Source organism: Berghia stephanieae, chromosome 2 (genome assembly GCF_034508935.2).
Source record: "Berghia stephanieae isolate SIO BIC M18660-M18661 chromosome 2, UCSD_Bste_1.3, whole genome shotgun sequence".
NCBI classification, from domain to species: Eukaryota; Metazoa; Mollusca; class Gastropoda; order Nudibranchia; family Aeolidiidae; genus Berghia; species Berghia stephanieae.
The window spans coordinates 59,393,947-59,421,729 of NC_088361.1; the positions used below are offsets into that span (position 1 = coordinate 59,393,947).

The following is a 27,783-nucleotide window of genomic DNA, read 5'->3' on the forward strand; positions in this document are numbered from 1 at the left end:
AATTATCGAGATTTCATCAACTCATCCAACACAGCCAGTTTTCCTTAATGGCAGTTATTCTCTTTGATCACACAAGTCTTGAAAACAGGATTTTTGCATAGACCTGATTTCTATTCAAATAAGATGAAAGAAATAATATCTAATATACATATTATAAATTCAAATATCAATATAGTTTTGGTAAACCTACTGACAATGGGATTAGAAAATCTAGATCAGAATTGTTAGGTTACAAGATGAACAAATATACAATTATTCTAAACATTTTATTTAAAGAATCACCACATCCGTCATCTCATCAATTCCAAAAAAAAAAAATGTTAAAAACCAAAACAACAATCAAGCAATCATCACACCGCAAAGGCACCATATTATCATATCAAATTTAACATTCCATTTGTCATAGTGGTATATTTTAAAATATTCTTTGGATATTATCTCATTTATGATCTTCTTTTGCACCCTTTAAATTCACACAACATACTCCAAATGGTAACACACTTTGAGTAGTAACAATAGCGGATCTTGTCACTTCATTGAAAGACAATAATACTGGACAATTATTATTTAATGAATTATTGCTTCATGTCGTCATTAGATCTAATAAATGATCAGGCTTGTAACCCACCGTGACAAAAATATCACCAGGACCATTTTAAATCAGATCTTATCGAGAGAGAGAGAGAGAGAGAGAGAGAGAGAGAGAGAGAGAGAGAGAGAGAGAGAGAGAGAGAGAGAGAGAGAGAGAGAGAGAGAGAGAAGAGAAGAGAAGAGAAGAGAGAGAGAGAGAGAGAGAGAGAGAGAGAAAGAGAAAGAGAGAGAGAGAGAGAGAGAGAGAGAGAGAGAGAGAGAGAGAGAGAGAGAACATTAATAAATCGTTTTCTATTTGGTGACAAAAAGTGTCAAATGGCTAGAAAGTTTAAAATTTTGGCTAGAATCTAACTTTCATTAATTGGATCAACAACCTTTTTTAAAACAAGGAAATGCGTGTAATATGCAATTTATTTTCCAAGTTATGTCCTTTATCTAAATGAAAAATAAAATATATCACTCCCAGCACGAGTTGTTCAAAAGATCTTTTACAAACTTGAATATATGCATGCAACAAATAATGATATAACTTGTAAGGCTAAATAGTCATTTTTTACCAACATAAAGAGAAATAGAACGGAATCAAAGTGGTCCTATGACAAATGTGTTATGAAGTGTGCTAGTCCAAGTCAGTTGTGAGACAACAATTATATTGAATAGGTTGGAGGCACAGCCATCGTCGAACATTCACCTGAAGTTTTAATGCAAAGAATCTATTTCACTCTTTCTTTTTTTTTTTAAATCCTTATTTTTTTCTTTCTTTTGTCCATTTGAAGTTGAGTGGCACCTCAATTTTAATCACAATCCCTGCATAGGCCTGAAGCCATAAGTGGGGTAGAAAAATGACAATGCCTTCAATGGAATTCAACCCATATAACTATTTTACCTAAAGCAACAATACCACTGACGCCTGAAATAGTAATGTTTATAGAGTTCAGTTTAAATAGGGTATATTTTAGAACATTGTGAGGAAATCCAAATGCTCGTATATTGCAGGAATTGTTATTTTGACAAAAAGTTGAAAATGGCTATGATAAGAGGTGGTAAGGGCTGGGTCATCCAAAGGATGGGACAGGTGAAAGAGGAGACCGTGGCACAGCATGAGGTGAAATGGGAGACGGAAAGACGGGAGATGTAACTCTATCCATCTTCCCAGGCTGGAGCAATGGGTTCAATGAATTTGCTGTATCGTGGGACTGGGCAGTGGTGGAGGCGGTAGGATGTTGTGGGGATGACAGTGTCACAGGAGGGAAGCAAGCGGTAGAAGATTCTCTCTGAAAGAAATCAAAGCCACAAGCGGCTTCCGGAGGAACAACTGGGATGGCCACTGCCACCTCATCTTCGGGTTGGTGGGTTGTGAATTCAAACATAGGAGATAATGGAGATAACCTATTATTATTGCTACTGTTATTTTGAACTTGGGGATGTGACAAGATGAGAGATGGTGGTTCTGTCCCTTGGGTGAGACTCGTCAAACCTAGAGGTGAAAGTGAGTATGGATGATGCACTTGCTGCTGCAGCTGCTGTTGCTGTTGTTGGGGATGATGATATGGATGGTGATGGCGGTGATGATGATTTGGGAAAGAGGAAGCATTGAGTTGGAGAATTGGCAAGGTGTTGGGTCGAGATGGAGCCACTCGCAATGGATTTGGTGAGGCAGCAGTCTGAGACAGGCTGGATGGGGAGAGATCTTGTTTCTCTGTAGAAGACATTGACACGGTCTCTGATCTGTTGAGACTTCCCGTGCTGCTATTTCTACGAATCTGTGAGGTAATTATATTATGACTACTATTACAACTACTACTATTATTATTGCTGTTGTATGGCACCATTGAGGTAAGTCTTGTTAGAGCATGAGTTGATGAAGATGTCAATGTTGGAGGAGCTGTTGGGCTGACAGGGGAAAAACTGAACACAGAACTAGTATTGCTGCTGGTCTGACAACAAGGTCTTGGAGATGGGGGAGGAACGTGATGGTGGGCAGACATTATCTGCTGTTGTGAAGATGGTGACGACAACGACAATGATGATGATGGGAAATGGAGCTGATGTCTTAGGTTTTTGTTTCCCTCTTGTTGTTGATGCTGTTGTAAGCATTGGGTCTCAAACCTTTGAAGTTGTTGGATGAAATTGAGATTGGGGTCGATGACGGAGCGTCGGGTGAGTACGAAGTCGAATGCTTTTTCCAAGGATATGTGCTGTTTTTGCATGATGTAGGCAATGCAGACAGTTGCTGAACGGGAGATGCCTGCCCAACAGTGGACCAAAACCTTTCCACCACTAGCTGCCACTTCATCTGAAGAAAAACAAAATTAAAGAATTAAATTACAAGAGAGATGGAATTTGCTGTGTTACACTTTGTTACAAAGTATATCTTCTGGTACACATGGTGTGAAATAAATAAATAAATAAGTCAAATCAAATAGTCTCCGCCAGGTAAAATGACAAAGAGTTTGGCAATCATTAATTTCAATGTATAACTAACTGGCTGTGCCCAGAATTGTCTGCTAAGGACTTCAATGAATGATAATATGGGCTTACCAATAAAGGTGATGACAGACGAAAACCAGGAGGAAAGATCGGCATTCATGGAATCGTCAATGTGGATGTTCATGTATCGGTAACGGTCTTCAAAGTGGTTATTACAGGAAGACGAAACATTAACCAGGGCAGTGATCCCAAGGCGATCCAGCATGGTCTGTTGAGAGGAGTGAGACTCGTCCCCAAGGTAAAGATGCGGCAGGATTTCAGCTGGCTCTTTCTGTGGAAGATTACGAAAACAAAACAATTTAATCATATTGGACAGTTTTGAGAGAGAGAGAGAGAGAGAGAGAGAGAGAGAGAGAGAGAGAGAGAGAGAGAGAGAGGGGGGGGGGGTGTATGAGCATAATAAAGGAAAGGAATTATTATTGTTGTTGTGAGCGCATTAAAGCTGGCTGGAAAGTATCTTGTTTTGAAGTGGGTAATGGAATAAACACTAAGAACAATTAGTAACGTCTTGTAAAACAACCCACTGACTTTATTATTTATTAAGCAATGCCATTGTTGGGTACATCATGTGTTCATAGTTTTCTGTATGCCGCTTCCGTACACATTACTATACTGAGTCTCCGGTCACCGACCTAATCAACAATGAGGATAATATTTTGAATGAAAATGACAGCATTGGCACAATATTGGTTCGTCAGACGAAGAAGAAGAAGAAGAAGAAGAAGAAGAAGAAGAAGAAGAAGAAGAAGAAGAAGAAGAAGAAGAAGAAGAAGAAGAAGAAGAAGAAGAAGAAGAAGAAGAAGAAGAAAAGGGGGGGTGTGAATATGAGAGAGAGAGAGAGAGAGAGAGAGAGAGAGAGAGAGAGAGAGAGAGAGAGAGAGAGAGAGGAGGGGAGGGAGCGAGAGAAAGACAGAAAGATATAAACTGGGAGCCACGGGTCAATAAGGAGAGTGAGAGAGTGGAGTGGGGGGGGGGGGGGGGGGGGGGGGGGGGGGGGGGGGGGGGGGGGGGGGCGGTCGGAGAGGGGGAAACGGAGAGAGATAGATAGATAGATAGATAGATAGATAGATAGATAGATAGAGAGAGAGAGAGAGAGAGAGAGAGAGAGAGAGAGAGAAACATAAGGGGAGGAGGAGGAGTGGGTGGACTTAGATCGATCAATCGGCATCTCCCATCAAGCTGGCACCATCATGTGATTCCATTCATTCCCATCCTATGGCGTGGACAGACAGATGATTATAATAAAGAAAGACGAGAAAACATTATTGCTGTGCTAGCGATTTCGAAAACATAAAAACAAGATAATATGTAATAAATAAAAAAAATCTTAACACTCTTTGCGTAGGACGAACGACCTGCAGGAGAAATGATTGGATGTTTTAAAGTTTTTTGTTTTTTTTAAAAAACATTCTTTGCAATAATATGAAAAAGAAATATGGATGACATAAGAGAAGAAGAAAGAAAGAAAAAAAAAGAAAAAGAAAGTAGACGGGAGCAAGAAATAGAGAAAAGTAAAAACGACGGGAGAGAAAGGGCGGATGGAGGGACAGACGGATAGATGATTGGAAAAAATGTTACTTTTTGCATCATTCACGGAGAGCGAAGAAAAACAATTAATTCATGTCATCAACCAATCCCACAACCCCCCCCCCCCCCCCCCCCCCCTTTTTTTTTTCCCCTAAAAAAAGTTTCGAGGACAGATCAGCGTCGGGCAAACTGACTGACCATTGTCACAGGGGAAAATAAAAGAAGACAGCGTTCCAAGGTTAAGCTCTAATAGTAGCGCTTCTAATTAATTTGTCATTGTGGGTTACGGGAACGGGGTATGCTTACACTCTCCGTTCAAAATATGGAATGACAAGACGACCAAAGCCGATCCTATTTGACCATAAAAACTCACAAAAAGGCAACAGAAAAAAAAATACAGAAAAAAAGAGAAGAGGGCGGGGGTGAGGGATGGAGAAGAGGAAGGTGTGTAAGATGAAAGGAATGACCAACGACCGAACGTATGGATGAAATAAAAAGGAATTAAAGTGGAGGAATGCTGGGGTAGGTTGATTGACGGGAGGACGGATGGGATTGATGGAAAGATGAATGAATATACATATATTATAGAAAGACAGACAGATCGATAGGTAGATAGTTCGATAGACAGACAGATAGATAGATAGATAGATAGATAGATAGATAGATAGATAGGTAGGTGGGTGGGGGCGGGGAGATAAAAAATGGATGTATAAAATTGAGTGAATAATTGATAATCTGAAAAAGAAAGAAAAAGAAAAACTAATGGGGGGAGGGGGAGCAACTAACATTTAAAAAAAAAGTGATGCTAATGAATGAAAGAGATGAATGAATGGAGGGATCGATTGCCCCGTCATTGTGACGTGTATTGCCATGGGATGGGCTGGTGGTCTGATTGGGTATTCGCCGTAGTAAATCAAACGAGAGTACCAGTATCAAATGTAACTTATTTTAAAATGTCAATGGCGGTTGTTGTTGTTGTTGTTATGAATGAGATGTGGTCGGCAGCCAATAATTAAATATAATATTGTAGTTCATTTGCGTGCCCTTGCTCTCTCTCTCTCTCTCTCTCTCTCTCTCTCTCTCTCTCTCTCTCTCTCTCTCTCTCTCTCCATCCCCCCCCCCCCTTATTTCTTCATGTACTGTTGATCGTTTCATTGCTGAGTGCTCTGATAAGTGAAAAGCTTAAGTTTTAATGTGTTTTCTTTGCTTGCAATACTATGTCATTTAAAAATTAGTGAATTAAAAATTTGCTATCCTAGAGTGCGTGAAAGGGAGATAGAGATGAGAGAGAGAGAGAGAGAGAGAGAGAGAGAGAGAGAGAGAGAGAGAGAGAGAGGGGGAGAGATTGTGCCAGATAAATAATATTACAAAGAAAATAATAAGTGAAAAAATCGAACCAAGTAAAGAAGAAATCAATTGGTCCACCCACTCTCAAAGAGAATGACTCATCGCCTCGCCAAGACACTGGATGAAGAGCTATGTGCTTTGGAAGTGATGCTGCTGCCACCAATCTCCGCGGTGACGCTTAACACCCTCTCTCTCTCTCTCTCTCCCTCTCTCTCTCTCTCTCTCTCTCTCTCTCTCTCTCTCCCTCTCTCGATAATTTTCAAAAACAACATCACACAGGAAATCAATCGTTACTTTTTTTTTACTAGTAATGCTGCCACTGGTCTGCCGTACTCTGGAAAAATCCATATTTTAAAATTTGTCCAGAAAACTCGTCCCTCAAAAATCGATCATTTAAATAACCATCTTGGCAATAAAAAAAAAACAAACGCTCAAACCTGGGACTTCGCGAAGTCCCAGGTTTGAGAGTTTTTTTTTGCCAAGATGAGGGTCATTTAAATCGTTCGATATTTGAGGGACGAGTTTTCTGGTAAAATTTTAAAATACGGGTTTTTCCAGAGTACGGCAGTGGTGACAATTGGCCTAACTTTAACAGTATAGCAATAGGCTAGCTGCAGCAGGCACGTTGAGGACATGGAAGTAAATCTAAATGCCACCAACGAGCACAAAGCATTTATTTACCTCTTAACACTGCCCCTATTCTTCATACCTTTGTGTATTAAAAAAACAATTAACAAAAAAAAATTAAAAAATGAAAAATGAAAATAAAATTAACTGTCGTACTCTGACCTCGCGAGGTCTCAGGTTTGAGAGGTTTTTTTTCCCAAGATGAGACATTTTATATCGATCGACATTGTCAGGAAGATTTTTCTGGACTACTTTTTAAATATGTTTTTCCAAAGCACGGCAGTTAACTGGTTTAAAGTGTCTAAGAGGGCAAATGCCAATTTTAATATTTCTGTTACGTAATAATAATAATAATAATAATAATAATAATAATAATAATAATAATAATAATAATAATAATAATAATAATAATAATAATAATTTGAACTAATTTTCATCTTGACTATAATAGTCAGGAGAATTCCACAATACATTTAATAAATATAAGAATTATATTCATAAAATGAATAAAAACAATTAATTAAAAGACACAGACAACCCCCCCCCCCCCCCCCCCCACCAACCAAAAAGAAAAAGTAAAACACACCCAAAATAAAACCACTGAACCGCGTACGGTTTTCTTTCTTTCTTTTTCTTTCTTTTTTTTTTTTTTTTTTGTGTAAATATTTAAGTTACCTTTCAACTGTAAACAAAACATTACTTTTAAAAATCTATAAAATATTTTCTTGAGCCTCTAAGATAAAATCAACCAGCTCAATGTAATTTTTTATAAGCTTACTAAGGTCCTAAACGGAAAGTAGGTCTCTTTGTTGTTATTTTAAAATTTTTATTCTATTAAAATTTGTTTCGTATATTATTATGGGGAGGACGTCTTTACTCCCACCAACCAAACTGACACTGAGGGTAAGGTATCTTTACGGTGTAATGATGTTGCAGGTATGCGGCACTATTCTCAACACAAAGCGTTGACACATTAATTTACGCGTACGTGTTTCATCACTAAAGCTTCATTCATGCTGCTTTGTAGAACCCACCAAAATAAACAACTTATTATTCTCTTGCCCCTCCAAAATTAGGTCAGCGTGCTAGACGGCAAAATAAAGTTAGTACCCGTCATCAGATAACCGAGCTAGCCTACTTTATTTTGTATACTCCCTCGACAGTGTAGATAGTAAACCGGTCCTTAACTTTCAGTGTTGTTACTCGGGATTTTTTATTGTTTTTGGTTTAGGTTTTGTTGCCCCCCCCCCCCCCCCCTCCCCACACACTTTACCTTCATTCAGAAATTAATATCCTAATAACTACAATATAGGTTATGATTACATCATGATCCACGGGTCGGTTTGCCTTTCAGGTTGTTTACGACAGGGAGCGGATGTGGCGGAGATACCATGACCTAGATTATACTGATAATATTTCACTAGCCAAGCTTTAACATTACCTACTGGGACAAGGTTTGACAAGGTTTCAGCAGCCAACCGTTCCTTTTTTACGAAGCCAGATAATCCCACACATTTAACATAAGCACATAAGTAAAAGACGTTAGTAGATTTGTAATGTATCCGCCCCGACGTGAACAAATACATGCAAATAAGTGTACTTCGACCTGCCCCTATTCCAACACCGTTTAAAAGAAGAAAAGACAAGGAAAGAAACCGTTCTACATTCTTCAAAATCACCCCCCCCCCCCCCCCCCCCCCCTGAACGCATCTCGAAGGATACGAGAACGTGAAAGAAATTTGGACATCATTTAATTAACCCCACCCCCTCCCGACCCTTGGTCGCCCGCCGTCTGCTATTTCTTTTCTTGCTGGTCTAAATTTCCTGTTACCCTATTTCACAACTCGTCCGTTTCGTCATTTCCACCATCAACTCCTATTTCATTATTAAATTAAACAATAATTGTTAAGTCCCGTTACCTTCTCTTTCTTTATCTTTTACGTGTCAATAATGTGACTAATACACATACACGTAATAAAAATAACCCCATCGACTTTCATTCGGTTATTAAACTTCCAAATATGTTCACGCAAGGTAAAACATTTAATTAAATCAAACTAACTTCAATAAAATGAGCAAATTTAAAAATGCGTATATTAAAGGAAAACATTGAACCAGCAGCTGTTGCTAAAACTGGCCCAACGCACTAGACAAACCCACACGATTAACATAGACACAAAAATGGTACTCAATTTTATATCACAAGTTATTTGTATGACTCGTGCTCTCCTTCAATACTATAATTGGTGGTTTTGAGTGTGTTAAAAGTGTTAGCCCACTCACACTTTTACGCAAACTCAATTGACTCGTATACCTGTTCACTGCGTTGTTAACTAAGGAATGCAAAGGACTTTTTAAATCATTTTTAAAAATAAAAACGTCATTTTATTATAGTAGGAAACTATATTCGAACATAGTTTCGGAGGGAAAACGAAAAAAAATATTTTTTTTAAAAATCATAAGTTGTGAATCTGTGAACGTGACTCTTGGAGAATAAAAAAGGAAGCAATTTTTTTTAAATATAAAAAAAAAAGATGCCAACCGATGCAATTTAGTCAGAATTTTATTTTTAAAATGAATAGAGCATTGGGCTTTACTAGATAAAAGGTTCTACATCTCATCCGCATCAACTTTTTATTGTTAAAGTCCACTTTTAAATAGGGTTGATTTCAAATATTTTATTAAAATTATAACGACAGTAATAAATAATAATCCTTTAAAAATATGCCTACTAGAGAAAACACACTAATATTGGAAGGCCTCCGGCCACGACAAAACCAAGTAATCTCATTTCAGGACTAAGACAGAAAGACACACAAGGAAATTAAACAAAAACTATAAAAATGATAAATCTATTAGCCACGAACAATAATTAAATCTAAGTGAATAATTGAATAAAAAGACAAGTAAATAACAACAAACAAAAAGATAACTCAAAAACACACCCACGCTCACGCACAAAACAAAATAAATAGATAAATAAAACAATGAATGAGTAGGTATAAATAAAAGCAAGGGTGGTGGAAAAAGAGATGGAGAGAGAGAGAGAGAGAGAGAGAGAGAGAGAGAGAGAGGAGAGAAGACGTGCGTAAGGGGGGAGGGGGGTGGAAGGGGGTTGACAAGAAAGGGGAAGGAAAGTTTTAACAATAGGATTGATAACAAAAATGCATGCATACATAAAATAGAGGGAGGAGGGGAAGATAATACAATAATAACAAAAGATTCACGTCAAATGAATAGAATTAATAACATTACAGCAACGAATTCAATGATGCAGAATTCAACAAGTGGGATTTAATCAACCCCTGCAGTGATGGATGATGGAATTGCTCTCTCTCTCTCTCTCACACACACACACACACACACACACACACAACACAGTCTCCCTTCCCTCTCCCTCTCACACACACACACACACACACACACATTTTCTCTCTGTGTGTCTCCCCATCTCCCTCTCATGCACACACATGCTTTATGCGTCCCTCCCTCTCTCTCATTCACACAACACACAACACACTCTCCCCTCCCCTCTCTCTTTCAAACGCACACACACACACGTTCTCTCTCTCTCTCTCTCTCTCTCTCTCTCTCTCTCTCTCTCTCTCTCTCTCTCTCTCTCTCTCTCTCCACACTCAATTCAGAAGTATCGAGTTTCAAGAAACAGTAATTGATCGCACTCGTTTTTTTTTGTTTTTTGTTTTTTCTTTCTTTCCCATTTACACGCGTGGGCGGGTACTCCACAAACATGGCAAAGACAAATACGAAACAGAACACGATCTTGTTTAAGAAGATAACAACCGAGCTGGGAACAGCTTTATTATGTAGGTACATACATAATTCATAGCTGGCTGTTTAAAAGTGGATGGATAATTCAATCACCCGACAACTTTAAACGCGTTTTATCATAAATAAATAATAATATTATCCGTGGTTGTTAAGTTTGTTTCCGCAGGGATAGACACAAATTCTATTTATTCATATATTTATTTATCTATTTATTCTCTACCCATTTATTTAGTTATGATCTCTTAAAAACATTGCTTTAAGCCTGAAAATAAAAGACAAAAACAAGTTTCATAATGTGAAAGTGAATGGGCTTCACACTGGGTTCTCTAATAATAATAATAATAATAATAATAATAATAATAATAATAATAATAATAATAATAATAATAATAATAATAATAATATCAACACCAAAAACAAACAAAAAAGAAAACGGACATTTACATATTATTTTATCTATATCGTTGAACCATATTTTGCATCGAGAGTGAGGGTGAGATAGTGTGTGTGTGTGTGTGTGTGTGTGTGTGTGTGTGTGAGAGAGAGAGAGAGAGAGAGGGGGGGGGGAGAGAGAGGGAGAGAGAGAGAGAGAGAGAGAGAGAGAGTTTAATTTGTAAAACGCAGAAGGTAGGATTTTTTAAACCGGAAGCTCTGTGAAGCGATATTTAAATAATAGAAGGGAAAAGAAGAAAAAAAGAGAAAGGAAGAAATTAAACATTTCAACGGAACCCCAACACTGAAGATGTATTTATATTTATTTTTTCTTTAAAAGCAACCACACCCAGGCAATTTATAAAAGGAAAATAATAAAATTATACCTTCCATTTATATTCGGGTCAGAATAATTAACGGGAACCCAAAAAAAAATAAAAAAATATCAATGGTCTCAAATTACACGGAGCATTGCTGCGCGCAAATCAATGTAACCACTCAACCGTTATTTCATTTATTCTCTTATGTATTATGTCAACAACAAAAAATAATAAAATAAACACACATACACATAAACACCGAGAGAGAGAGAGAGAGAGAGAGAGAGAGAGAGAGAGAGAGAGAGAGAGAGAGAGAGAGAGAGAGAGAGAGTTAATAAAATTAAAAGTTTTGGTAGGCCGCGGGCGAAAAGAATATAAATTCTACAAAGAGCTGGGTGTTGAAGCCGCATTTATTATGTTTATTATTTCATTTCATTTCAAGGTACTATTTGTCCCGTTTGAAAATGTACATAGAATGCAACTCGTTAAGCTTCATTGAGATCAAACCCATATTTCGCTTTAATATCTTAAAATGTGATGATGATGATGATGATGATGATGAACTCATTAAGCTTCGCTGAGATCAAAACCATGTTTCGCTGCTGCTGCTGATGATGATGATGAGTTTAGTAGTGGTAGTAGTAGTAGTAGTAGTAGTAGTAGTAGTAGTAGTAGTAGTAGTAGTAGTAGTAGTAGTAGTAGTAGTAGTAGTAGTAGCAGCAGCAGCAGCAGCAGTAGTAGTAGTAGTAGTAGTAGTAGTAGTAGTAGTAGTAGTAGTAGTAGTAGTAGTAGTAGTAGTAGTAGTAGTAGCAGCAGTAGTAGTAGTAGTAGTAGTAGTAGTAGTAGTAGTAGTAGTAGTAGTAGTAGTAGTTGTCGTAGTAGTAGTAGAAGCAGCATAGTAGTAGTCTGTGATGTGTATTCATGACCTACTTTTTGCTTGATTTCAGCCATACTAATGCCAACTTGCATGACACGATTGATTCATTTCCAGGATTCCATAATATGGTCATTTTGTTTTCTTTCTCTCCAAAAATCAATGACTACTATCCCATCCCCTGTAATTTTAATCTAAACAAAAGAATTCATATTGTGTGTCACCATTCGATTAGCTCCCAAGTCAACATAGTTACTCACTCGATCTGACCCACACCCTGTCTACCGCACGCGCCATACAAATAAAAAACGAATTTTTAAAAATAAGCGTGGGTGTCCTGTAAATCATCATAAATAGGGAGTGAAATTCAAATAGACAAATACTAGACACGAGAACAGGCAAATAGAAAAGAAAGCATCAGACGAGGCGTTTGATTGGATTCCAAGTGGTGTGTATTAAATTAAATTCATCGGGCATTTATGCCTGAGCAGGTTGCATGCTCTCAAAGACTTGAGATGTGGAAGCGAGAAGAAAGAAAGAGAAAAAAAAAAAAAAAAAAGAGAGAGAGAGAGAGAGAGAGAGAGAGAGAGAGAGAGAGAGAGAGAGAGAGAGAGAGAGAGACTAGGTGGTGATGATACAGACAAACATTGAGAGCGTGGGCAGTTTAGAAGATGGTGATTTAAATATAATGGGTTACGAAAAACTTAGAACAGTGACATTTCAAAACTCAGTCACGTCTTAGAAATTTGAATTCCTTCATCGCGTGGGAGATGGGATAAAAGCTGGGTGACGCATCGCCTCTTATTATGGGCTTTCCCAAGCATCGCAACATTAATTTGTAGCTGTACTGAGAACGTTGTTTGCTTGTAAAATACACTCACTCCACTTCTGCAGAAGAGTTTATAAGGCCCACGGAGCTGTAGTTTATCCCGGTTTAGGTAGCCTTACGTTGCACGTGCCGTAGGGATATTGAACGCTAGTTTGTTGCAGGTACTTTCGATAGACCGAACTACCAATGATCATAGGTAGAAACATTGAAACCCTCTAAAGTGATGACAATGACCGGATATGAAGTTAATTAAAAATTGATTCAAATTGAAGAGAGGGGTGTATTTGAAAAACAGACTGATAGCGGAAAATGGAAACAGACCTTTAGACGATCAATTCTCGTCTTCTTCCATTGTAATAATAGCTGAGTGAAGGGCAAGAACGGGGAGTTAATTACACTCACTAAGATTACCAAACGACATGAAGGTTGATGAGTAACAGCATCATTAGTAGAGATTAACCATTATATTTAACCAGTCTTCATGACGACAATATGTCTATAAGTATATTCTGATTATAAAAGAGATTAACCATTATATTTAACCAGTCTTCATGACGACAATCTGTATATTATAAGTATATTCTGATTATAAAGAATAAAAGGGGCGAGCGTGATGTACCTGTGGGAGTGGAAAGGGGAGGGGGGGGGGGGGGGGGAGCTGGACCAAGTATATCATCGTACTTAGTGCACTGAGATAAATGCATGCATGTGATTTGCGTGTGGGAGTGTGTGTGTGTGTGTGTGTGGGAGGGGGAGAGCTGGATTGATAAGACCGTCATTTACAGTAATGTAGAGTGTGCAATCATTACGCGTAGGGATTGTCATTGGTCATTGATTACATCAAAACCGCCCACGACAACTTGGTTAAGGAACTCAAATGACAATATTAACCAAAAATGCATTGATCGACAGCGAGTATTGACCCATGACAGGCTGCTTAGCTGGGTATTGAATGAGTTCAAAATAGTCCCATCATTACCATTCGTCGATAGTACAGCGCGCGGTATTGCATCTTGACGCTCGGTATGATAGTACACCCTACTAATTCCAAAAACCACAACTATGAATGGCAATGACAAATTACAATCCCGTGGGTTATTTGTGTATGCGTCAGCGTGGTAGTAGTAGGACATGCCCATATATGGCAAACTATAGTCATGAATGAGTAGTAGTACATGTACGGGGGTCAATGGAATTCAAGGAAAACCCGCAGAAAAACCAAGCCTCTTTACTAAAAACGTGGTGGAAGAGTTTGTGGTAGGAAAAATCAAGGGTGTGGATCATATTATTTCATCCAAAGTTGGCAGGGACTCGAGACTATTTTATCGCATTAAGACAAAAACACATGTCTAGTTGTTTTTTGTTTTTCAGATATACTATTTACTTACATATTTTTCTTTCTTTCTTTTAAAAAAAAATTATATTTTGACCAGAATTTTTTTTACTTCAGATATCGGTAAATTAAGATGACCTTTGACAAATCAAATAAACCATCGGTTTTATCAATAGCGGGATTGCGTCACGAAAAAGAAGTAGCAAGCTACTTTTTCTTTCAATTAAATCCTTACAATATTATAACATTGTCTTAATGTTTCAATGTCTGGAATGCCATTGTCTTCCCCAGCTCTACCAGGGACCCATACAATTTAGATGGTCATCCTTCAATTTGTATAGAGATCATAATGTTATGCCTGAACATGTTATAATATTTGACAAGACAAGATGAACGTTATAAAGACGCACACCCCCCCCCCCCCCCCCCACCCTCTCTCTCTCTCTCTCTCTCTCTCTCTCTCTCTCTCTCTAAACACCGAAAGAAAATATGTTCACGAATAGGTAGGGAGAAACCCATAGGCAAAAGATCAATAATATCATATTGTTCTATGGCGTGTATAAAGTCACGGTTGACAATAATAGTTGATGGGTTCGCCATGCTTCAATACTGTGGTAGCTTTACACACACACACACACACACACACACACACACACACACACACAAAGACCAAATCATGCGCGGGGGGACACACGCATCCCCCCCCCCCCCACCCCTAAAAAAAAAAGAAAAAAAAAGGGGAAAAAATGAAAGACAGAAGAAATAAATATATAAATATGGATGGTAACAGGTTGAGGAAAATGTGGTGAAAAATATCTATGACTAAAACAACCATCTGTTGGATATCGAGTAGGTGGGGGAAAAGGGTGATTTCATAATACATACATTAATATTATATTATGTTAAAAATCCATTGCGTGTTTAAACCGTGGATCACGACTCAGTTCAATTTCATTCACACATTTTACAATACGTAGCCAGCAAGCCATGTGGAAATAAATTTCCATCTGGTGAATTAAAAAAATAATAATAATAAAATAATGCCAAAGGCAAAAAATGAGTCTTCGCGGGTTGCTCATGGTGCATGCAAGTCGGGTCATAGAGTACAGTCAGAAAATTATCTTTACCATCTTAAATTCCATCTGTATTTAAGTTCTTGGTCGTATTATAGTGACAACGGAACAATAGAGGGCTTTTAACCAGTTAACTCATGCCGCACTAAATAAAAAATCGAATTTAGAAATTTGGTCAGAAAACTCGTCCTTCAAATATCGATCGATTTAAATGACCCTCATCTTAGCAAAATCTCTTAAACCTGGCACTTCACGGAGTCCCAGGTTTGAGAGTTTTTACCAAGATGAGAGTCATTTAAATCGATCGATATTTGGAGGACGACTTTTCTGGCCAAATTTTTTAACAAGAGTTTTACCACCGTGCGACAGTTAACTGGCTAAAAAAAAAAGAACAAAAGTTGGCTAAGCCACAACCCTACCTAAAGCGGTATAAACACTTTATGAAAAGGAAAAACACAGAAGAATCGAATTCTAGGTGCGGTATTAGTTGCAAAATGTGCCGTGGAGACAGCGGGATATTGGAATGAATGCCGAAAATGAAAGACCCAAAAAGAACCCCCCCCCCCCCCCCCCCCCCCAGTGGCGGTTTCCTAAAAGCGGGGACAGCCATGCTAATCTCGAAAGACACAACAATTTTTATCTATCAAACCTAAAAAAAAATAAATTTAAAAAAAAAGAAAAGAAAAGAAAAATGGTCCTCCGAGCCATACGACCCGCTGAGGCCCTAAACCCCCCCCCCCCCCCCCCCCCCCCCAAAAAAAAAAAAAAAAAACTATAGCTTTTTGGATTGGACATTAGTTACTTTCGGTCAGACCCAACTGTCAAATAAATGATGAACCCGGCCCTTTTGTTTGCAAGTCGAATGCTCTACCCACTGAGGACTCCTTGGTGTTTTAAAAATGGTAAATGATTAAAACAAAATAATAAACTATTTTTTTTTTTTAACTCACAAATGACGATGAAGTGTTGCAGTTCATGACAGATGTCCTATTGTTATCTCGAGAGGACTTTTCCCGACTAATGTGAGTCATTACTTGCTCTACACACAGAGCCGGACATTCCTCTCGCATGGCCTCAAATCCACCTGTGAAATAAAGAAGTAATTCAAATATTAGTTTGTATTCATGAGGCTCACGGTTGTCCTACTATTATTATTATGTCATATCAACAAGAGTTGAAAAGAAAATGATAGGACTGACAAATGATCCGAGTTTGTTTATCTGCGCTTGTAAACGCCCAACAAGATGTGATACAAGTGAGCGGATTGGTTCTAACAGGGAGCAAAGGTAGATCTAAATAGAACAAAAGGATCTACAGGATGCAAAAGTTGATCTCAATAGTAAATCGGGGCATTTCTGAAATAATAATAACAAACGACGACGTTGATAATAATAATAATAATAATAATAATAATAATAATAATAATAATAATAATAATAATAATAATAATAATAATAATAATAATAATAACAATAATAATAATAATAATAATAATAATAATAATAATAATAATAATAAGAAGAAGAAGAAGAAGAAGAAGAAGAAGAAGAAGAAGAAGAAGAAGAAGAAGAAGAAGAAGAAGAAGAAGAAGAAGAAGAAGAAGAAGAAGAAGAAGAATCACACACACACAAAAACCCAACCATACGATGGCAGATTGAGGAAGATGATGGTGGGTGGTCGTTAATATATTATGATAGATGTTTTATTTATATATAGTTTAATTTTTTTTCTTTTTAAATCCATCTATTTATTAATTATTATTTGATTATTTTACTTTGCTGTACAAGCTGCATCGCCTGATGATAATTCGAAATGAAAACGTATAACTACAGTCATAATATGGTCCCAAAAAAAACCTTCCAGTTTCTTGGCAGACAAAGTTCAGTCTGACAGAACAACAACACGACTAACTGCCAGTGTGAAAAACAACAAAAAATAATAATAGAACGGCTATAATTATCAAAATTTCCCTAGTTACGTTTAACCCTTGCAATTCGACAAAATATTGACCTTTAGAGATATAGACACTTAAACCTCTTTTAATTTTATTAAATAAATGATTTAAAAAGTACACACAAACGACAAGGTCAAGGTTGGGGAGGCACGTCACCAGAACGGAATGTTATTTTCAAGTCAAATCAAGTTATGTATAGAATGGCTGTGATATCTTCATTATACCAACAAACCAACTCATATTCGCTGATAGAGCAAAAATTAGTCATTCACCTCTGTTGGTGATTAAACTAAACTATGCGTGATGGTAGTCAAATCCAATTTGTATTCTAAAGGTAACATAACAACCTCATCAATTCCATTATGAAATAGAAAACGCTTCATCATTGCATTGTATTTACTTGCTGTCGTCGCAATTAGTTCTAATTTTCAGGTATTTTACGTTTAATCGAAGTTATAATCACACTGGCTGTTCAACCCATTTATGATGCATTATTACAGTATCCAACCTCGGCAGACTTTTGTCTTTCTTGGAAGGAATGTTTAGCAGATTCGATTCTGTGCATGAAATTAAGTACATTTTGAAAATAGTGCAAACATCAGGGAATACCAGGGTTTCTTATAAAAACGTAATCCACTAGGTTCATCCAAATAATTACCAAGAGATAGAAAGCTTTTGGAATCTCTGTGTGTGTGTGTATGTCAGAGGGAGAGAGAGAGAGAGAGAGAGAGAGAGAGAGAGAGAGAGAGAGAGAGAGAGAGAGAGAGAGAGAAGTCATTGGGATGGCAAAAAGGAAGATATTAAAAACACATGTTCATGATGGATTCATCATCATATTGCTATTCAGTTATCAGATAACACCGGATGACAAACTGATGAACTACTTTTTCTTTTTTTTTTCTAACAATGAACAGCAAACCAACCATAACAATGCGGACGCCAACCTATAATTTCGAATTTTCGATAAACCAGACGCTCGTGGCTGTAAAACACGATCGATTGTTAAGTTCCTGAAACTAAAACTGGACAGGAAATATGTTATAGCTCATATTAAAAAGGGATGGTCAACGAATGATGTATTATAAATGGGAAGATGTCATCAGACAATACATTTGGATGACTCTTGATGACATAATAAGAACTGATAATGTTGGCAACAAATAATATACCGTTATAAATTGAAACCAAAAAAGAGGAACAAGAGAGTGGAAATGAGATATTTAAAATAACTAACTTGTCCTGATCTCTCACCCTTATTTTTTTTTTTTTAAAGTGTTATCTATAGTATGAATTGATGTGGAAACAAGATGGCGGTGGAAAATTTGTGACATCGATATCAATGAAATATTACATTTACTAATGCGTATTTTCTTTCTTTCGAGGCACAACAAAACAAATGTTTTCGGGTGATTATGTATTTAATCTTTTGCTTTTAAAAAAAAGGACAATAAGAAGACCCAGTTTCTCGTGCATTAATGGCATAATTCATAATTGGAACCACGAAGATTGCTGACAGCCTACAAAGACATCAATTTATTCCAGATCTTGAAAACCAGATGCTTTCACTACCAGGTTTACCCCTAATATTAGCGTGTAAAATACCGACACGCTGCATTATAATAATAATAATAATAATAATAATATAATACTGAAGTAGAGAATGTAAAAGGAAATTATAAGTAATGTCAACCTATTGATTTCTGTATTGATGGACGAAAGGTAAAAACAGAATAATCGTTTGTAAGGGCATGTATAACTATGACATATTAATTTTGCTCTCTCTCTCTCTCTCTCTCTCTCTCTCTCTCTCTCTCACTATATATCTTTATTCCTACCTTCCCGAACACAAGTGGTATATGAAGATGTTTCCATCCCTCTTCCCCAACAAGATATAGCAGTGATGAAGTGGTTGAGTTATCAGTTTTATCTTGTGTGTGTGTGTGTGGGGGGGGGGGGGGGGGGGGGGGATACTTGACAATAAACCATCGACCTATCAAAAGGGTAGCTACAACTAGCATTTACTGACGATAAAATGACTTATAACCACCCGCACAATAAAAATAGAAAAAGACTTTCAAATAACTATTTTAAAAAAACAACTATATTTCTCAAATCGATCACTTTACTCTGTTACTGTTACTGTCATTTCAAAGAGATATAAACAATTACCGTACTAAAATAACTTTTCCCATAGCACAGAGCATTTCTATAAATTATTGGGACAAAATGTACATAATAATTTTGTTACTATTTCTATTCTCTCTTCCCAGTGAACATAGTTTCCCTTATTCTGAACGTGTCGCTGTGGCGGCTTGTTTGCTGCAACCGTAGCAGAGCGGCTGTCACCAAAGTTGGTGGGCGGGCAGCTTATCTTCAACAATGGTGGCCGCCCACGCAAACAAAACAAACACTCACAAACATACACAGATGAGAGAGAGAGAGAGAGAGAGAGAGAGAGAGAGAGAGAGAGAGAGAGAGAGAGAGAGAGAGAGAGAGAGAGAGATGCACCCAGTGACTGGATAACACCACGAGTACAATTGAAATGAAAAAAAAAATTCGTTTAGGAATTGCCCAAGTACATTATTCGCTAACCTCTTTATCTATTAATAAACGAGACAAACCAAGTGCGCAAGCAGAAATCTAAACAAGCTAGACTGAATCTTTTGTACGTTGTCTTTCTTCAAAACGTGTCAGTTAAGAGATGGTTTAACCACCCATACCCTCACCACCAGCACACGACGAATGGAAAGAAAAAATATTATTGTTTTAAAACTTTATTAAGCTGTCAACAGTGCTATCCATGTCATAATTCAGGCAATATGTGTATTTTGTCGGGCAAACAAAGGGTCACTACTTCCGGCCAACACGTGTATCTAAGCAACACATAGACATCATTGACAGCACCTACCATAAAAAAGGCACGACCCCACCCAAGTAACAAGACTAGCAAAATTGCTGTGACAAGCAATACACATCAATAAATAAATACAATTGAAATAAAATTAAATCTCAGTTTAAGGCTGAGATGAAAAGTCAACTTGGAAATATAGTTATTACTTCCGGTCAGATTCAATCCCGCTTAGTAAATAAATTGACGTGTTCATATCAAATCATGTTATATCTACAGTCCAATCAACCATGTTCAGATAGTACATCATGCAGAATATCCATTGAACTATATCAATAAATAGTAATAACAATATCACAATGACCAAAAACAATAATAATAATAATAATAACAACAACAATAATAAAATAAACTATCTGTCCAAGAGGGGACGGGGACGAGACAAGGAAAGAAAATAAAGAAATAAGGGGTTAAAAGGATAGAAAAGAACACGAACAGATTACAACTGAAGAGAAGTAGAAAAAGGCTAAACTGCACGGTTATAATAATCACTTTAAATTCTTTAATACAAATACAATGATGGGGACAAATTATCTGCAGACAAGAGCTGATAAGAGCAATCTAAAGCATTGTTATCTGAGCCATTTTATTATATGAATGCGACAGATCCTCTACAATTTCCATGGTAACTGCTCCAGAAATTCCCCTTACTCTATTGATCATAATACCAACATCAGTAAACAATACATACATGCTAATTAATAATATAATCTAGCACCTGGACAACATCGATGGACGCGAGGTGTAAATGAATGACAATGAGGACAGCGTGAACTAGTTACGCACTGAATGAAAATATTGGATGGGTCAGCCGAGCGTTCATTCATTCAAACCGAAGGAGAGGAAATCGTTGTCATGTTGTTATCGTCCAGCGATAAGGTCAGCTGGTGCATAAACTGGTCAGACCAGCAGACAACGGCCAACGGACGGACGATGACTACAACAAGCAACGGAAGTCAGTCAATGCAAAACGGTTAATGATTGTATTTTTCTTTCCCGAGGTAGAAGATAAAAGAACTGACAGGAAATCCTGTTCGACTTCTTTGCAAGCCCTTCCAGGTCAGTTCGCCCCCCCCCCCCCCCCCCCCCCCCTTCTCTCACACTACACCTCATCAATCTATCAATCAAGCTTTTCTTTTTTAATCTATTCTGTTTCAAGGCTGATCGTAAAAATAAACACACACAAAAAAAAAAAATTATATGCCACAATCATCTTCAATCGCCATTAGTAGATTCAACTCCACAATAAATTTGGTATAGGTTATTTCTGCCCAAATAAAGCTTCTGGATTAGTCTTCAGAAAACAAGAACAGGATGATGAAAATGCAGCTTTCTTCCGTTTTCCAGGAGTTAAGATTCCTCACGAAGAAAAAATTGCTTAAATCAGCACACACGACCTCGATTACGACCCAAAAAAAAATAAATAAAAATAAAAATTAAAAATCAAAAAAAGAAGAAAAAAAGCGTAATGTGGGACAAAAAAGCAGAAAAGTGTGTTTTTGATTTAAACAGCGTAAAAATACGCCCTTTGGGCGTACAGTTGACAGCTCTTGTGTCTGCAGTCAAATAACAGACAACTACTGTTCTGTTGTTCAATGACAGAAAACGTTTTATTTTGTCAACACACCAAAGGTAAAACGACCCACATTGTTAAGAAATCTCAAACCGGAGACTTCCTTGGAAAGATAATTTTGACAGTCGCGGGTCATTCTAATCCATCGCTATAATATATGAGGTCAAATTGTCCCGGCCAAAATGAAAACAAGGCGTTCTTTCATTGTGCGGCAGTGTGTAGTTATATTGAAAGCATACGTACGCCAAGACCACCTCGAAGTATGGCTTCATTCCGATCCTCCCAATCTGTCTAAAAAGAAAATCGCGGTCCGCGTTATCTCATTATCATCGACTTACAATACAATATTTTTCTTACCAACCCGATGTTATAACGGACGGGAGTTGTACATTGTTATGGTAATATTATATCGACGCATTTTCTTTTTTTTTTTGTATTATTATTATTAATTGTATGGTATGTACCAATATGTAAAGTATTATTATTTGTATAATACAATAGGCGATATAAATATCAGGCTGGGCTTAAAATTCAGACAGAGATCCTTGACATCATCCTTTTCCTTCACTGCTAACAACGAAGCCGGAGTTGATCAGGGACAATGGCAATTGCTCGCTTTGGTCAGGGCGCTAACAAATAGCAACAGAGTCATTTCCGCCATCTCAAATTGACCCAACAACCCAATTACTAGGGGGAATCTCCCATCCACATTCTCTCCCCATCATCCCCGTATCCCTCCCGCTAGTTGTTTTTTCCCTTCTCCAACTAGACACATTAAATCCAGGCAACAGCGATCACAATATTTTCAAACTCAAAACAATTTCGAATGACTCCTCTGGGGTTTGAACTCGAGAGCTTGAAGGCCACTAAAAAAAAAAAGCGAGCGATTCAACCCAATACGTACTAATAATAGGCTTCGGCATATCTATGCTCTGTTCTATAGTTGATGAAAATCGTGAGGGAATGACGTATGAATAGAACAGAATCACCGATGTATGTAATGTTCCGTTCTCTACATTCATACACGCATAATACCAATTAACAGATGGCCTCTTGTGTTTTCAAAAACCTGTTCACCGCACCTGTTCAAATGAAATAGCTGGATACCTATCTACTCAGTTGAAAACGAGAGGCACACATATCTCTTGTGCGAGATCATGGTTCGGCACATACGAAAATGAACACCTACCCCCCCCCCCCCCCCCCCCCCCCCCCCCCGTGTGTGAGGGAAGATAGAGAGAGACAGTGTGTATGTGTGAGATAGATAGATAGATAGATAGATAGAGAGAGAGAGAGAGGGGGGTGGGGGAGAGAGAGGGGGGGGGGAGAGAGAGAGAGGTGGGTGGATTGACAGTATCCTTGCACAATATACGCATGATTTGATATGAACACAATAACTCAATGAACATAAACACACAGTAGGTACATTGCGACACACCAGACAAGTCAGTGATCGGTAAACAAATGAACCAAACACAGATTTAAGTTATAACACTCGCCTCGTAGTATTCATCGACCTGTGATACTTCGAGAACCAGATACATTGGTCACCGCCTATCACAACATTACCAGATTATATGACAAAGTACACTTATATAGTATATACATGTACGTGAGTTTTATGATGGACATAGAGATTCATAACGATAAAACAAAACAAAACAAAACAAAAATCTTTTACACACAAGACACTAACTGTACCTATCTATTTCGTGAGAAATCAATTGCTCTACTGAGTTTTATAAAATCTAGCGATTTAATTTTAAGGAATTTGTGAAGCGCTTTGAGGTTTGGACAGAAAGCGCTTGAGGCAGGATATTCAGTGAGTGTAATAATAAAAACGAAGATGATAATAATAATAAATAATAATAATAACTGACAATGACAACTATTATCCTCATCATAATTACATTTCATCGTGTCAATATTTTTGAACGCTATGAAAACTATTATGATTTATTCTACTGCTGTTTATTTATACCGTTTTGCTCTTATTCAGAACTACAAAATACATAAGAGGGCATTGAGGTATGAATTAGTTCGAGAGAGAGGGGAAAGCAAGGGGAACAGGAACAAGAAGAGGCGGAACAGGGGCATGAGGGTAGAAGGAAAATAAAGGCTTGTGTAATTAAACAATTTCCATAACATCTGTCAGATGAAAAAAATCGCATTGAACGATTATGAATTAAACACACGCGCCACTTCTTTTCACATCATCCCAAAGGTCACGGTTTCCAACGCCAAAACGACAACTTAACAACCGGATGCCGTGTCCAAATGTCCACGAGATAATTAGAACACATCCTGTCGCATGCCCGCGCCAAACATTTAATTTTGTATTTGCTTTAGCTTTATGCTAGCTACACTTCCGGAAATCTCTCTCTCTCTCTCTCTCTCTCTCTCTCTCTCTCTCTCTCTCTCTCTCTCTCTCTCTCTCTCTCTCTCTCTCTCTCTCTCTCTTCTTTTTTTTTTTTTAACGCGCCCCTCTCCCTAATTTTTGCCTTATTTTTCTTCATTTTCCGGTCCCGTCTAAACGAAACCTGCCACTATGTTATCAACAAAACACCCTTGACGTTGTTAGTTGTTACGGAGCAAACAGGGGACTCGTTTGTTTCTCATTTCCTCCCATAGTTTATTCTCTTTCTGACAACTGTTCCTTCAGTTCTTACGGACCTTGGAGCAGTGGAGGTCAGTAAACACATACTTCCGCTCCAAGGGAGCCGCCCATTTCCACTTTCAGCCCTCAGGACCTCTTTATCATAATTTTTTTTTCTCCAAGTTATAACTAACGATTCTCGGCAGAACTATTCTTTTTAAAAAAATCATGCAATCCGAATTTGATGTTTATTGATTGGAAATAGTAATCCACAAAACTACTACTACTACTATAATTACTACTACTAATGATAATTATAAAAATGTATTACTATTATTAACAAATTAATTAATTAAGAAATAAACAAAATACAATAAATTAATAAATAAAGGGAAAATGAAAGGCATTTGACACAAAAGAGGATAAAGAATGGGAAATTCTAAAGGTTTAATTATTTAATTTATTTCACTTAATTAATTTATTTTTGTCTTTTGAATTTGTTATCTAAAATAATCATTATATGTATATTTCAGTTTTAGGGGGTCAGAGGAGGGGGTAGTGAGAACGGAAGAGAGAAAAACGCAATGACTTGACAACTGAAACAACCAGGGGTGAGTGGCCGAAAAGCAGGAAATGGATAATGACCGTGCTCTGTTCCATGCCAGGAATTAATTGACACACGCATCAAGTTATTCTAATCCTATACGAGGTTAACAGGAAGGACGCACGTTTTTGAATGTATGAAATGAACAGGCCACTCAAAAGAACGATACGACTTAACGTCATCCTCCCATTCAAGCAAACAACTTCATAAATAAGCAGCAAAATGACCTATTGTGCATAACCTTGGGTTGTCATACAATGGATGTATAATACAAATGTGTACATTTAAATTTATATTCCTGCATTTTGTAATCAACATAAAAATCAAGACAGAATGTAGATAAGGAGATGCAAGGACTACATTTTAGCGTAGGATAACCCACCCTGTCTTGATACTAAAAATGTATGGTGAATAGTGATTGTGTGAGTGTGTGCCTTTCTCCAAAAGATTCCCCATTCTACAATGTCTGATACAGCTTCTTACCCTATTTTGCAGTTTCAAAAGACAATAGATGTAGATTTGGATTTTAAAAATATTATGTGATCTTATAATGTATGTAAAAAGAAAGAAAGAAAAAAAAAAAAAGGGGGGGGGGGGTGTCTCAGCTGGGCCTCATCTTAGTAACTGATGTTTATATAGAATTGTACACTTTTCTTTGTCAACCAGACAAGTGATTTTGAATGTATGCATCCTCCTGGTGTAATCTTGTTAAATTGAAAGATTAAACCGTCATCAAAGCAAGAGTTGTGATAGAAATAACAAATCATTATTATTATTAAATTTGCAAGATAACATAATATTAATACGCAACTTTCTCTTTCTTAATTCGACATGACATGCAATTTAATCAATACCCCAGTCTTTCTTTTTTAGTAAGCTTTACAAATCAAGTTAATTCAATGGCATTTTGTTGAAAATCATCGAGAAGCAATTTCACTTGGTCGTTTCTTGTTTCTCTCTTTCTTGTTTATTGATTTATGATTCGGAATCATTCCCCACTCAAGAATGGATGCCCATTTATTTGTACTCGTACATCGGCTTTGAGAGCAGATTGGTCTCATGCTCACATCTCCAAAAAGGAACCAAAAGAAAAATACTGTGGTCTGTGGAATCTTCAAAATTGAAGTTACATACTTAACAGGAAGATGAAGAAGAATAAGAGGAAAAAGAAGAAGAAGAAGAAGAAGAAGAAGAAGAAGAAGAAGAAGAAGAAGAAGAAGAAGAAGAAGAAGAAGAAGAAGAAGAGGAAGAAGAAGAAGAAGAAGAAGAAGAAGAAGAAGAAGAAAAAGAGGAGGAGGAGCATTTCTCAAAACCATCGGAAAGATTACGGTTAAATATTTATAATAAAACTTCATTGGGATTGACCCGACTTTGCCACGGATCATATTTTTCACATCCAAAACTGAACTGGAGTAAATATAAAATCTTAATTTTCTTCAATTTCAGGTTTTGCTCTTTGATTGGCGAGAGCACATTTCATTGAATTAAAGGTACTTACGTTATCTAGAGAAGCATCACATTCATTTCAGCTCGAAATGCATGTGAAAAGGGACGGGAAAGCAAAGAAATAAAGCTAAATATATTTACCGCCCACACATACTACCACATCATACTCCTACACTTGTTCTACACCTCACTCCCAATCAGGCTAGATTATTAATCTGAATACTGATAGATAAGGCAGAAAATAAAAAAATAGTTGTCATAAATCCGTTTTCCCCATACCAAATTCCAATAAAAATAATGCTGTATTTTAGTATTATCTAAATCGTTTTTCTAACTCCTACTCCTTAACCCTATTTATTCCACAGTCACAACATTAGTACACGCTGACATCTCATTACATAATGTTTCATAAATTAAGGCTAAGGTCTTTGCAAACATAGGTTGTAAAGATCATGAAACTTAACCTCGAAAAAGAGAACTTACCAATAACATAGCGTACTGTCACATTGCTGATTTGTTGAAGGAGACTTTTAATTACCGATAGAAGATTTGAATCTTTGGATACTTGAGTTAAATCATCTGTGTTTTCATCATACACAAGCACATTCGTGAGAATCCCATTCTGTAGTAAGCTACGTTTGTGCTCACATGGAACTATGTTTTCCAATGATATGAAGCCTCCAGATCTTCTTTTCAAAATGGGAGGGCAATGAATATTTATGGATTCCAAAATTCTTCCTTGATTGAACGATAAAAACGAGCGACAATCTATAATGAGATAATGTTGAACATTCTTTGAGCCCAATACTCCCGTCATCTCCACTGCGTGTATGCCGCACACATTCTCCATTTTGGTGGATTATGTACGACAGATGGAAGAGACTCAAAATAATATGGAAGCAGCCTTTGCTTGGATCCGTTTTTGTAGAACAATATGTGTGAGCTTGAGCTCACGAAATAATTAAATGAATTAACACTCCTTGGTAATGCAATGAATAATCACATTATGTCCAGTAAGCAACACACTGATGAAAGATGTTTTAAAGTGATCCTGTTCACAACACCAAACCTGACTGAAAGATGAAAAAGAGGCTTGTGCCTATACCTATGAATGAATGAATCGCCCGTCAATGAGCGTATTGATCTCCAGCCATGCCAAGTTGTGTTTCACCATCGTGTTTTCATTGGCTGGTTTCTTACTCCACTACACACTTGCGTGACGCGTTCGCGGCTAAGATTGTTGTTCTGACAGCGCTAAAACTCGTGTCTTACGATCAACAAAAAAGCAGCTTCTCTTGTGTATACGCCTTTACCGTGTTCTATTTTGTCCTGACTATAACAATCGGAAGTAATTTTATATCGTTTACAATAGTTAATCGTTAACTTCAACCAAATTTTTCATAACATAAGCTGTTTAGGTTTGTGTGTGTCGTCAACGATGTATGTGTGTGTTAGATGATTTTTTATAAT

At 37.2% G+C, this 27,783-nt stretch overlaps 1 protein-coding gene across 1 annotated transcript; it reads right to left on the reverse strand.

The window, feature by feature from the left end:
* Nucleotides 1–1,315: 1,315 nt before the first annotated feature.
* On the reverse strand, nt 1,316–27,783 carry LOC144965246 (uncharacterized). The gene is made up of 4 exons (XM_078900383.1): nt 26,797–27,783; nt 16,183–16,316; nt 3,133–3,352; nt 1,316–2,887 (listed from the first exon to the last, which is right to left on the reverse strand). Exons 1-4 carry the CDS (start codon nt 27,161–27,163, stop codon nt 1,647–1,649), a joined length of 1,962 nt encoding a protein of 653 aa, XP_078756509.1. The 5' UTR covers nt 27,164–27,783; the 3' UTR covers nt 1,316–1,646.